Source organism: Periophthalmus magnuspinnatus, chromosome 14 (genome assembly GCF_009829125.3).
Source record: "Periophthalmus magnuspinnatus isolate fPerMag1 chromosome 14, fPerMag1.2.pri, whole genome shotgun sequence".
NCBI lineage: Eukaryota > Metazoa > Chordata > Actinopteri > Gobiiformes > Gobiidae > Periophthalmus > Periophthalmus magnuspinnatus.
In genome coordinates this window covers 18,016,900-18,030,820 of record NC_047139.1, presented here as the reverse complement: position 1 = coordinate 18,030,820, position 13,921 = coordinate 18,016,900, and the positions used below count along the sequence as shown (strand labels likewise).

Sequence of the window (13,921 nt, the reverse complement as noted above, 5' to 3'; positions counted from 1 at the left end):
AATTGACCGAGGCTGCAGTGATGGAGTTGATCCACCTCCAAGGTCAACTCTGGGTTCAATATGTAACTGTGATTGTGACTGAAAGGCTGTATGAATGAGAGGGATAAAGGGCCACCTTGACGTTCTTAAAATGGATCTGGTTCATCATTATAACGACAAAGTTTATACAATATTATGTTATATTAGAGCCTTCTCATTGGTTGTTTTTTTGCATTAAGAAGTGGTTTTAAAGCTACAGTGTGTAACTTTCTGGGGGTGGGATGACACTTAGGATCAGTATGGAGATAAATATCTTTATATCCCATAATGAAAAAAACGATTAAACCAATAGTTTCTGTTGAACAAAATTCAGCCCAAACCTTTATCAAAATCACAACATTTTAAACTCTGTTAGACCTCAAAATCTGTGCAAAATACATTTACTTTTTAAATACATTTTTAAATGGGTACTTTAATACGTTTACTTATTTAGATTTTTTTCTAACTTTTACTTGAATATTTTTTGCTCTGTTATCTTTACATTTACTTAACACAGTTGAGTACTTCTTCCACCACTGACTATAGTCAAAGGAACAAGATTTCCATAGAAACAAGCAGGAAGAGCGCCTCCTTCAGGTCAAATAAGAGCCAATAAACACAAAACACACAAAAGACATGCTTTTAAAAGTTACATACTGTTGCTTTGATTGGACTTGAATGACTCTTTCAATTTTACATAAGCAAAAGTTTAATATATTGGGGGGAAAAAAGCAGAAAGGCTAACCAAATAGCTGAATTGAGCCTGAAGCTACACATTGTTAAAAACGTACTTGGCAACGTGGAATTTGACATGTGCAGCTTGGATGTGATGTTATTATATAGAAACAGACTTACCCTATGTCCATTTCCTCGTGTTCTGAAGGAAGGTCCTCGGGGTCGCACTGGTCCAGGTTGTCGAGGGGGGGAGGAGGCGGCAGAGACTCCATCCAGTTGAGGGAGGGGGTCTTCACAGCTTTACCTACGGACTTCTGCTTGGGTTTACCTGAAGAATGGGAAAGGATTATAAGGACAGTTTCTAAAAAGTCATGAATAGTTAAAAACAAGAGTGTCATATTACGTAAAATAAACTTTTATGAGGTTTATGACTGACTCCCACATGTTGGAATAACTCTGCATTGTCCTGCATTTGAGGCTTGAGTGCTCAGAATGTTTTTTTCACCTACCCCCTATCTCCACCTACTTCTCTTTATTTACTTCTGACTATTATTAAAAAAAAAAAAAAAAAGACTCTTTGGATCACACATTTAAACATTTCAGGTAGCCATTTTTGAACCACGAAAACATTTTATAAGTTCAGCAGTTTTGAATAGAAAGTCAGTGGAGCTGTTTCTAGTAGTAAGTCTTTTTAGATTAATATGGCAGTTTACAATGAAAAAATACAAATGAATGATCTATATATGTCATATTTTATGATAAAATGGTAAACAGACTCATTTTTATACAGAGCTTTTCCACCTTCAAGGCTCAAAGTGCTTTTAGGAAACACTCACCCATTCACACACATTTACAGGTACTTGAATACTTTTACTCAAGTAGATTTTTTGAACTATTACTTGAGTATCTTTTTGCTCTGGTATCTGTACATTTATTTAACTAACACTGTTGACTCCTTCAACCACTGACTATAGCTAAAGGAACAATATTTACATGAAAAGGCCAAATAAAACCCAAGAAACACAGACAACAGGAGCAAACAACATTCATCTGTGGGAGCTGGATTTGCACCGCCAACCTGTGGGTCAGTGGATCTGATCGCTGAAACAATGATGTTTATGCCGAGAGTGGGATTTGAACCGGCAACCTTCAGATCAGTGGGTAAACGCTCTACCAACTGAGCTACTTTAATATGAAATACTCAGAAATCATAATATATTTTCTTTAAAAATATCTTCTCACCATTGCAGCGGTCTGGTTGTGCGTACTGTGACGAGGGCCCGGGCTGTGTGATCCAGTGGCCCTCCCCCGGTGTGGTGTCCCCGCTGTGGGGAGGGGGTGGAGGCGCCTGGGGCTGGCTACTGAAGGGCATGATGGAGGTGGAGGCGTAGGGAGTGGTGGAGGCGTGCTGGCCGTAGTTAAAACAATGCAGGTCTTCATTGGTGGCGTCGATAGTGCTGTAGATGGGACCCTCAGTAGAACCTCCAATGCTGTACTTCTCAGTCTGATTGAGGTAGTTGGAAATCCCACTTTCTGTGATAAGAAAAGTGAATTATGTTGGTGTATTCATGACCCCTCAAAGGTTAATCTGAACTGGAGACAGGTGAGAACTCTATGGTATCAGGTATAGGGGCGAATTTGGAGCCGAATCTCATATTTCGAATTCCGACCATGAGTATCATAGCAACCAAAGAGCCAATCCGGATTGGCAAGGAGCGGGAGCTTAGCAATGCTGTCAATCAAACCTGTTGCTAACGCTAGCAGGAGAGACCTCGGGGAAGGCGCTTCATTGGTCTATTATTAATGTTCATATCTTGATATGTGGACAAAATAGCAAAATAAAACCCCAGGATCATGTAGAGCGGGTTAATACAAACATTTTAAGACCAAAAGGATGAGCCTGACAGCAGCAGTTACAGAGAGAGGGGCAACGTTTTTTCAATGTAAAGTGAATAGGAGCCAGAGTTGATGGATCCCCCTACAGTGTACCACAATACTACAATATTAACCCAGTCTCTAAATTTAAACTGGTTTTGAAAAGTTCCTGAAGTGAAGGGTAAATTTATCTATGAGATTGTAAACATTAATATTTCATTACTATGACTCAAAAGACACACTTTTGTAATTTGCTAATGTGAGTGACATTTTAGCATTAATTATTTCATTCAGAGCCATTATGCTCAAGTGAAATGAAATAATGTGGGTAATGTGCCACAAGATGAAAGTTATAATCCAATTTGAATAGAATAATTAAATTACTCATTTTAGAATCATTTTGTGTCAAACTGAATGTGTAATAAGAGCTTTTCCAAATCAGACAAAAATAAACAGTATAAAACTGGTCTTATAACTTTCTGTGTTAAGAAAGTTTTCATAAAAGTTAAATTAACACAACAGACTAGTGTAACAAGTAAACCAAACTTCAGGGGTAGAAAGTAATGTAAGTACAGAAATCAGCACAATGTTTAGTTATCTATAAATTAACTTATACTTTTGTAGTGGGTACTTTACTTCACTACATTTAAGAGCAGGTATCTGTACTTTCTACATTTTCAAACTGAAGTGTAAAAGTACTTTTTTTCTACCACTTGAAATTGCTGACAGGTCCGTTAAGTATGGTTAACGTCCCAACTCTGACCAAAAAATAAACAAGAAAAAATAAAGATAAAAAATAAAGAACTCTATTTAACTGCATCTGTTAAACACAAATCTGCAGAATTTTACATTTGATACTTTATAGAACTCAAAGCTGTCTGAAATACCTGAGAAACTTCTGCACTTTTACTTCACTACATTTTTTCCTGTAATACTTTTACGTGAGTATTTTCTGCTCCTGTACCTGTACCAAAAGAAGTACTTCACATCCTCACACACATAGGCCCTTGCTGCTGCAGTACTACACACATACACCTTATATTCTCACCGTTGTAGTATCTCTCTGCTGTGTTGTGATTGGCTGAGCAGCAGGTGACAGCCTCCTTCCCGCTGTGGACCAGGTTCGAGGTGGGCCACGAGTCTGCCAACCACGGGTAGTTCCCCATGCCTCCTCCCAACACACCGGGTCTATGGAAAGAAATCAGAGTGAACATAGTTCACAAACAGAAAAAAAAAAAAAAAGTTTGTATAAAAAAAACCTTTTTATTATGATTATTGTGACTTTTGAAAGGATACAGGATGCTTTTGTTTCTTATTTCTCAGTTATTTAGAAAACATTTAGCTAAAACTAGACCGTGACACCTTGAAAACACTACAAAACGCATTTAGATTATAATAGTTAGTTTTTCTACCAAAATTATTAGGTTCAATCATAGACTGTATAAAGAAGTAGACTAAGTGAATGTGACATCACCCAAATGAAGCTCATTGAGCTTAGAGCACTCATAGGGGGGAAATTGGAGTTCCATATTTGGTATTCCGACTATGACTATCATAGCAACCAAAGAGCAAATTAATGTTCATATCTTGATTCACGGACACAACAGCAAAATAAAAATCCCTGGATCAAGTAGAGCGGGTTAATACGAAGATGTTAAAACCAATGTAAAGTGAATTGGAGCCAGAGTCGATGGAGCTGGAAGTGTGTCTATGATCACTTCCTATTCGGAATGTGGCGGCTAGCGGGTTAGCTATGTCCATTTATATATACAGTCAATGGGTTCAACATTTGTGGATTGCAGTTTTTCCTCAAAAAAATTATTGATAATGTAATGATTATAGGGTAAGATGATAAATTATAAAGCAGAAAGTAAACAGTGCAATTTGATTTAGATTCAAATTGTGAGTTTCTGGTCCAAATCTACTAAAAATGATCTGCTTCAAGATTTGTACATTTTCGTTTTGCAGTTTTTATCCAAAAACGTAGGCCTGATGATATAACCTAAAATCTACATCCTACACATTTTTTGGAGTTTTAAAACCCACTATCTGGAGAATAAGTACTACAAATGTGATATAAAACCAGGAGAATATTAATTTAAAAAACAGGGAGACAGAGAAGTTACCTATCCAACCCTATGCACATTAAGTCTAATCATTATACAGAAAAATAAAAAAACTAAAAGTAAAAAAAAATAAAAGTACTACAAATGTGACATAAAACAAGAGAATATTAATTAAGAAAGTGTTGAAATTACCTTCCATTGAGGCCCGATCCTTCACCATGAGGGAACCCAACTAGAGGACACACAAAAACATGAGGAGCTGTGACTAAGGCAGGTTTCATTTGGATGGGCTATTTTCACTGTTCTGTGCTCTTCCATTCAAGGCTGATATTAAATTATACAGTTATACAGTAACACAAATGTGGGTTGTCAATGTAAATGAAATAACAGGCAGATTTTTTACACTTGGGCAGAGACATTTTTGTGATACTCTTGAAGGCCAAGTTGAATTCTGTGGATGTTCTCGCCTTTGTAACTGGTTTATATATATATATATATATATATATATATATATATATATATATATATATATATATATATATATATATATATATATATATATATATATATATATATATATATATATATATATATATATATATATATATATATATATATATATATAGAATATATATATAGAATATATATATATATAATATATATATAAGAGTTTCTGTGTCCTAAATCTGTTAGCTGTAAGCTAACATAACTACAATTTATCTTTTAGATTAAAAAGTAGAGAGCAATATGGATTTTTTCATGGCCAATGCAGATACTGATGTTTTCATATCAAGAGGTCACTAATTTCTTCAAAGTATTTCAAGTTTAGATATACTGACAGTGTATTTATCACTTTTATGGCTACACTATAGAATACAAACACATCTAAAGAGCAAAATATGTGTATCCTGTTGTTTACCTGGAGTCTGTGGTGGATGAAGTGCTCAGTTTTGTTACTTGGTACTAAGTGCAGTACTTTACTACTGCTACTTTGTTACCTTCCATCACTGCCGGGAGTTGTGTACAACGGGCAGTCTGAACTGAATCCTACATTTTAAACTGATATTGCAAATCTTCTGTACTAAAAATCTCTCCGTACCTGCTGGCGTGTAGGCAAACGAGGCCGTGTAGTGGCTCAGCTCCTTCCTCTTCTTGCGTCGGCAGTAGATCCACACACTGAAGCCCATGAGGATGACCCAGCACGCCCCCCCGATGCCCGCGATGAAGGCTGGCTGCTTCACCACGTCTGTGATCTGCTCCGCTAGGCTAACGCTGCCTTCCTCGCCACTGCCGCTAGGGGTGCTCTTGTCCCCGGATATGGAGGGGTGCTCAGCTGGTAATTCTGTACAAAATATCTGCATTAGCGGTATGAAAGTGTCAAAGGACTTTCTATGATCAATTTTAAATCTTTAGGTCAAACTGAGACTGCCCTGTGCTGTCTGCATCTAATCATAACAAGTTTTTATCTTTCACAAACCAGGAAGTAGCGCTGTTTACATGCTAGTTCTAGTTATTGCTAGCATTATCATGAGGGCAAAACTGGTCTATGAAAGTTGTTGTGCTTCTAAACTCATCATGGTGAATAATTAGATTGTGCAGAATGCATAAGGTAAGTGAGGAATAACACATATGGAATAAACATTTTCATTGAGTTGCCAGATTATAAGACAAAAAACACTTTATATTTTTTCTAAGTCTATATCTTTTTATTTATATCTTGCTTCATATATTTGACGTCTTCTGTATGTATACTTTTGACTGGTAGTGTATCTGTGCGCTCAGATGTAGAATACACATTTTTCATTTCAAAATAACACTCTATGACCTGATAAATTTACCCAGCAAGTGGCATTGTAGATTCAGTTATTATTGTTCTGATGTTTATTATAACTTTACAAACACTGTAATCTAAGTTAAAAGCTGACAGTGTAGAATGTGAGACTTACTGAATATGACAGACACAGGTTGGCTGCGTGTGCCCACCCCCGCGCTGGTCACTGCTGCCACCTCCACCTGGTACAGGACCCCGGGCACCAGCCCCTTCAGCACCACACTCAGGGTGTTACCGTCCACTGTGCGGTTTATGTGGTGACGAGTGTGGTTATCACTGACACTGCCCACGCACCACACCTGCACAAACACACACACACAAATACACACTTAGACATGGGTCAAGAAAAACAGCTAATCTACATTTGAAACATTTTTCATTGGGCTGCCAGACCGTAAGACAAAAAACACTTTATTCTGAATGGAAAAGTGAGATTTTGGACTGAAATATTAACAATAAAAAAAATATAAAAAGCACACAAAATAAATAATACAAAAAATAGTATCTTTAGACTTAGAACAAGAAAATGTGAACAAAAACTTACTTAAAGTTTGGCTAAGTATTTTAAAGTATTTTTTCAAAAGGTTCAGTGAAAGAAAAGAACACATGAAATAGTAGCAACTTCAATATCCAAAGATTGCGACAATATCTTGAATCTGAATAATGTTCCTGAGGCTCGAGGTGAGACTCAGACTAACAATATAACCTTCATTTGCACTTCCTTAAATTACACTTTTCATTTGATAAAATAAAAAATTTAATATAATTCTAAATATTCAAGGTCCTTTGTAGCTAAAAGGTGAGAAAAAGGCACAAAGACTCAGAACTAAATGTGACATTGTTCATGTCATCCTCTGATCCACATCATGAGTATTTGCAGTAGTAATTATTAAAAAGTTGATGAGTTTTTAGAGGACAGTGAAAACAATAGAAGACTAATTTAATGGCAAATTGAAAAATTGCTAAATATTAGATAATTATTGAAACACATTTGAAAACTAAAGTTAAATCATAATTTTGTGTAGATGTACATTTAAGACCAAACCATATGATGTTTTTTTGTTTCTGGCTAGGTGCAAAAATTCAAACTATTTTGTGAAGACCTGCCCCCTCTTCTTCCCCACTATCCAGTTTATCCACATTTTGGATCATTTGGATCACTACTTTGGATCATTTCTTATTCCGAATTGCAATGGAAATGATTAAGTCTATTTTTAGACCTCATTAGTCCTAGATTAGACTTGGAATAGTGCTGTTATAGACCTGGTTTAGGTCTAGTGGTACTCAGAGAGCAAAATCTTTTCTTTGGTGCTACTCTATAGACTTATATTCAAAAACTGTATCACCAGATTAACCTATAAAACTATAGTCAGTCATTATGAATACTGTTCACTTTTGAACAGATTATACACATGTATGTAGTGAACCGGGCTCTCCGTGTTTACCCTGTACTCTTGGATGATGCCGTTCTGCCGGTCGCTAGGCGGGGGCTCCCAGGAGACGCTGATGCTGGAGGCATTGCTTAGCTTGACGGTTGCTACTGTTACACCTCTGGGCGGGGCACTAGGGACTGGAGAGACAGAGAAAGATGGCACGTGGGTGAGCGAGATGCAACACAACAGGTAAAGCTATTTTAGGTAACACTATACCATAAATAGTCTTAAAAAAACATGAACCAACACAGAGCTCACAATGACCAGAATAGTTTTGGAAAGCTTTGGGCATACAGAAAAAGTCTAATCCTGCAGATATAATTAGATAGTATTTATGTATTTAACAAAGCAAAAGAAACCACAAAATGCTTTAGAGAAGAGACAAAATGAAATATTATGAAAAATTGGACATTTGTAGATATAGACTACCCTTAAATTCCTACTCTGATTTTTTTCTCTATTTTAAGCCAAACAAGAAGAACTGCTCATTTACTCAACAAATAAATTACATATTTTCATACGTTTTTAAATAGCTCTTTTCCACCTTTCGGTAATTTCTTGTTTAAAACTACAGTGGGAATGGTGTAATCCACTTTTAGACCTAGTTTAAGCCTAAATTAGTTCTGGAATAGTCCTGTTATAGACCTGGTTTAGACCTGGTTTAGTCCTGTTATAGACTTGGTTTAGCCCTAGATTAGACCTGGAATAGTCCTGTTATTGACCTGTTTAGACCTGGTGGTACTCAGAAAGGCACTCTAGGCACTTAAAGTCCTTTACATCAAGGAACCAGTCACCCATTCACAGACACATTCACATACAAGTGTGCACAGACTCTGGGGACACAACAACAGCATTCATCTGTGGGATGTGCCGCGAACCTGTGGGTCAGTGGATCTGATTGCTCAACCAGTGATGTATATGTCAAGAGCGGGATTCAAACCACCAACCTACAGATCAGTGGACAAGCAAATGGACTGACCCTAACTCTCTACCAACTCAGCCACTATTGCTATTTCCAAACAAAATGAAAGCATGCAATATATTTATTTCCCTATTGTGTGCCAAGTTTAAAATGGATACCTTTAAATCAAGAGAAACACTTACACTGCCTCACAATCTAAAAGTGAGACTGTATAAAAGTATTTAATAAGCTAATTATTTTTGGATGGGTTTGAGCGTTGCCAGATGCAAAACAGACAGCTTCCTTTGTTTTTAATCTGCAGTTGCGATCGACCTCTAAAAAGCTGCTGACACCCGCAGGCAGGAGCTGTAATGAAAACGAGATCGATATGAATGAACTGGGATGGAGCAGGATATAAAATTAACCCCAAAATGAAATTGCATTACTCAGATTCTCACACTGTCAGACACGCTAATGAATTGGAGTTTAACAAGGCAAGCAGCGTCAAGCTAAATCATAAGAGGTTTGTTGTAAAGATGCAGCTCAATCGTGTGTGTTAGGAATAGATATGTAGAGATATTCCCCACTAAAGTCAGGGTTGGTGGTTTGATTCCCTCTAATGTATATTACCATTGTTTCCTTGGGCAAGACATTGTAATTATCTTTAGTGCAGTTAATCACATTTTAATCATGAGAATAATTATTGCTCCAACCAATTACAACATGGTGTGAAATATTTAACCTACATAACTTGAGCAAAGTCGCTAGTCTAATCTACACTGGTGTCTTAACCTTGAATAAAACACTTACTAATAAATTAACCCAAAAATGTGGTAACTTGGTTTGTACATAAAAAACAGAAAGTCACAATATTTAAAAAAAATTTGGTTTACCGGTAGTCCAAAGAAAGTCCTCCATTTCCTAAAGCATTCAGAGCATCCTAATTATTTACCACAATGAGTTTATAAGTGTCCATCACAACTATCAGAGGGCAGAGCGAAGTTTTGCTGTTTGGATATTGCTAACAAAAATTACCATGCTAAATGCGCACTTCCTGATTCTTGAAGTATAAAACGCTCTCTAACTCAATGCAAACTGCACACAGCGGTCTCAATTGTACTCTAAGAGCTGGTTTACATTATATCTGCCCTGGACACCAGCACCGCTGGTTTAGCAGGGAGTGAGCACTTAGCAATGCTGTCAATCAAACAGAGCGACCATATTAATGTTCATATCTTAATTTACGGACACAATAGCGAAAAACCCCAGGATCACGTAGAGCAGGTTAATACAAACGTTTGAAGACCAAAATAATGAGTCTGACAGCAGCAGTTACAGAGAGAGGGGCCACAGTTTTTCAATAGAAAGTGAACTGGAGTCGATGGAGCTTCCCTATTTGGAACGTGGTGGCTAGCGTGTTAGCTATGTCCATTTATATATACAGTCTACGGTCCTGGATCAGATCATGGTATGGAGAATATTGGGTACTACCACTTTAAGTTAAAACAGTCTAACAGCTAAAAGACACTATATAAACAAACCCTTATAATTCTTTTCATAAATGGGACTATTTAAATTCCTGTTACCTTCCTCTGGCGTCCGCACCACCACGGTCCTACTGTCTTTGCCTTGAAACTCGTCGAAGTACGGCCGGATCTTGATTTCATACTCGGTCCCTTTGAGCAGACTGGAGAGCACTGTGCTGCGCTCTGAGGGGGAGTTTATGTCCTGCAGGAGCCAGGTTCCTCCAGCGGGACGGTAGAAGAGCCGATAGCCCTGGACATACTGGGATTGCCGGTCGACCTGAAGGAATCCAGGACAGAGGGAGGGGCCGATTAGTATAGAGTTATATTTAGAAAACTGGGGATGTGTTAATATTAGTATGCAGGCTACCTTGGGGTTGATTATGACATAGTATGGATAGATGAAGTGATCTTTATTCAGACCTGGTTCCAGCATATTTTTTATACAACGTTTTTCTACCTTCAAGAAACTACTCACCCAATCACACACACATTCACACACCAGTCAGTCTGAAAATAATAGAAACTTTTTTTCAGGCCTATGGCATTTACAACTATATGACAGTTACCAATGAGTAATCCACCTTTTTGTCCAACAGTTTCACATCTTGTTTAAAGATTCTATATTACACAAAACTGACTCTTGTGAGCTTTAAGCCATGTCATAACATTGTTATCTCACCAAAAACAGACCTGGAGTTGTTTTTTGTTTCATTCACACATGTCTGAGTAACTCTTTAATATTAGTCTGTCTACATCTCCAAAGCTCAAAATGTTCTGTTCCACCTTGTGATGTCATGCAGTGGTAGTTTTCAAGTTAACAGCTCCTTTTACCTTTAGTGCAGTAGAGATTGGCAATTCCAGGGCTAAAATCATCCAAATGATTCCAGTGAAGGTGTATAGAGTTTAAAAACACAGTGGAGCACTTCCTGTATTACGACATGACATCACAAGGTGGAACAGAGTGTTTTCCGTTTGAGAGAAGAACTCAGCCTAAATATGCAGGGTTTGTGTGTTAAACATGTGTGAATGAAACAAAACAGAACTCCAGGTCTGTTTGTGATGAGGAAACATTATCACATAGGACAGAGAATAGTATAATATGGGCAATGTAATCTTTGTTAGCTTAGCATCAAAATGCTACTCACGCTCCAGGACACGCGTGCTGACGAGGCCGACAACATGGCTGGTTCTTGTAGCTGCACAGCCACTTCTCCCAGCTCCCTCTGGACTTGTCTGTGGTCAACTCCCTGACCTGTTGGACTCACATCTAACAGAAAAAACACACATATATTGAATCCAGTGCTTATTAAACATGTGCTACGAAACTTTTCTGGTGGTGGTATGTTGCTCGTCTTCATGGAAATGTGATTGCTTTATCAGGAATGTTCCAAAGTTCCAAAGTATGGCATTAAAAGTGATGCCACAAGGTCAAGTTACAAGTCAAATCTGTGGAAAGTCAAGCCCACGCACAGTAAGAATGCCATTTTTTCAAGGTATTTTTGTGCAAATACGATACATGCAATGCTAATTAGATAAGTTTACTGGCAAGTTACATGTCAGATCTGTGGAAAAGCAAGCCCATGCACAGTAAGGTATTTTTGTGCATTTAAAACACACACTGCTAATTATATATGTTTACTGGCATATTACGGAACATTTCAGACGCAGCAATACCATGTAGACAAGAAGATGGCAGAGTCTTCTCCCAGAAAAGTACACAGTGCGCCTTTATATCTGATTTCTACTTCAAAATTCCTCTTTGTTCCTGACCTTGTGTTCTCACTGGCTCGGATATAGGGCTGGGGTCGCTGAGGCCATAGGCGTTGACCGCTCGCACGATGAAAAGATAGATCGTGTTGGGCAAAAGTCCTGTAATTGTGTGGGTTTCCATCTTCACATTGTCTGCGACAGTCTGCCAAGTACTTCCGGCAGATTGGCTGTAAATAAAACAGAAAAAGATTTAAAGGAACTGTGTGTAGCCTGCACTTTTACTGATTCAAAAATAAACTTTCACAATCACACATAGACTGTATAAAGAAGTGGACTAAGTGAGTGTGACGTATTTGGACTTCCGACTGTGAATATCATAGCAACTAAAGAGCCAATCCAGAGCAAGGCTGTTGAAGGTAACGCCCCTTCCCGCCCGCTGGTTTAGTAGGGGGCAGGCGCTTAGCAACGCTGTCAATCAAACCTGTTGCTAATGCGAGCTGGAGCGACCTTGAGGAAAGGAAGTGCCTGATTTGTCTGTTATTAATGTTCATATGTTGAGTTATGGACAAAATTGTGAAAAAATATCATATGAAAATATGATGTAGAGCGGGTTAATACGAACATTTTAAGACCAAAGTGATTTAAGTGACAGAGAGAGGGGCCACAGTTTTTTAATGTAAAATGATGAGCTAAATGGATACAAGAAGAAAATAGCATTCTCAATCTTAATTCTGGTATTGTGATTGATACTGAATTTTAATATTGTGACAACACTACTATGACAAAGTTAAGTCATATTTTTGAAATTTAAAATCAAAATCTTACACTGTTCCTTTAAGAAGACACATCAGGTGCAGTGTTCCTATTTCGTTGATATGACTATTTAACATCAAAACGAGCAGGTGCACACTGTGGACGCACCAATCCGCCTGAGACTTGTGGGAGCCTAATGATTCTCTCTGTCAACGTAGAACGGCAGCATGTATTAAACTTGGCTAGGTGCAAACAAGAAAGTGCTTTGCAATGCTGGTTTAATGTGCTGCTGCTGCTACAACACAATTAACCAATGCGTACTGAGCTCCCCAGGCGAGAGCAGCGTCTATTTTTGTCTTTCATAAAATATGTGGTAAACAATGGCAGATGCGAAGAAATTTGACTAGTTTTTGACTTTCACAGAGACTAGGGCTGATATGGCTGTTAAGTATCGCAATATCTGTATTATTATGGTATTTTAATGTACTTTTTGTCACAATAATTTCACTTTATGGGCATTATTGTACAATTTACACTTAATATTTAAACCAAGATTAAATCAAGACTAATTTAGTGGGGAAAAATATAATAAAAAACCTCCTGGCTTCTTATCTTATGCAATAGAATCTTGCCAGCTTTAAGCGAACTTTCTTGTTTTCTGCAATATATTTAGTTTGTTAATATTGCAATATTGATACTTTTACTATATCTTGTCCAGCCCTACTACCATACTACCACATGCTACAAAATAAGCTTATGAATAATGTAGTGAAAAACTATGCAAATGCAATGAAGTTAAAGGGGCCAAGTTGCGATCCTTGTGGTACCCCATAAAAATGCATTGTACCACGCCAGCCCACACGCTCCCTCTTTCACTATGAATTTTTGTCACCTTGGCAGAGCTGGTTCACAATGGCCTCTCCAGCCATTTGTTTGACACTTTTTACATTACTATCTCCCCTCCCGAGGGTCCCAGCTTTGGTCCCCATCTGCACAGTTAGACTTGGAAAAAGACAATTTCTAGATGCTTCGGTTGTGGGTGAGTGTAAAAATCTGAGCTTTAGACACCATTTTGAAAAGTGAAGACATAGAAATCATCACCTCAAATTGCATTCTGATTCCAATTTTACCTC

The 13,921-nt window shown here is 37.7% G+C and overlaps 1 protein-coding gene across 3 annotated transcripts in view; it reads right to left on the bottom strand.

Moving 5' to 3' along the window:
- robo3 (roundabout, axon guidance receptor, homolog 3 (Drosophila)) overlaps positions 1-13,921 on the bottom strand; it is a 280,696-nt gene that overhangs the window by 9,146 nt on the left and 257,629 nt on the right. For all 3 annotated transcript variants that reach the window (XM_055226813.1, XM_055226814.1, XM_055226815.1), the window contains 10 exons: positions 12,096-12,262; positions 11,471-11,592; positions 10,386-10,602; positions 7,911-8,035; positions 6,581-6,764; positions 5,734-5,976; positions 4,827-4,866; positions 3,617-3,756; positions 1,936-2,226; positions 874-1,021 (listed from right to left, as the gene is read on the bottom strand). In XM_055226813.1, the coding sequence (XP_055082788.1) occupies positions 874-1,021; positions 1,936-2,226; positions 3,617-3,756; positions 4,827-4,866; positions 5,734-5,976; positions 6,581-6,764; positions 7,911-8,035; positions 10,386-10,602; positions 11,471-11,592; positions 12,096-12,262 (1,677 nt within the window). The remainder of the gene's footprint in view (positions 1-873; positions 1,022-1,935; positions 2,227-3,616; positions 3,757-4,826; positions 4,867-5,733; positions 5,977-6,580; positions 6,765-7,910; positions 8,036-10,385; positions 10,603-11,470; positions 11,593-12,095; positions 12,263-13,921) is intronic.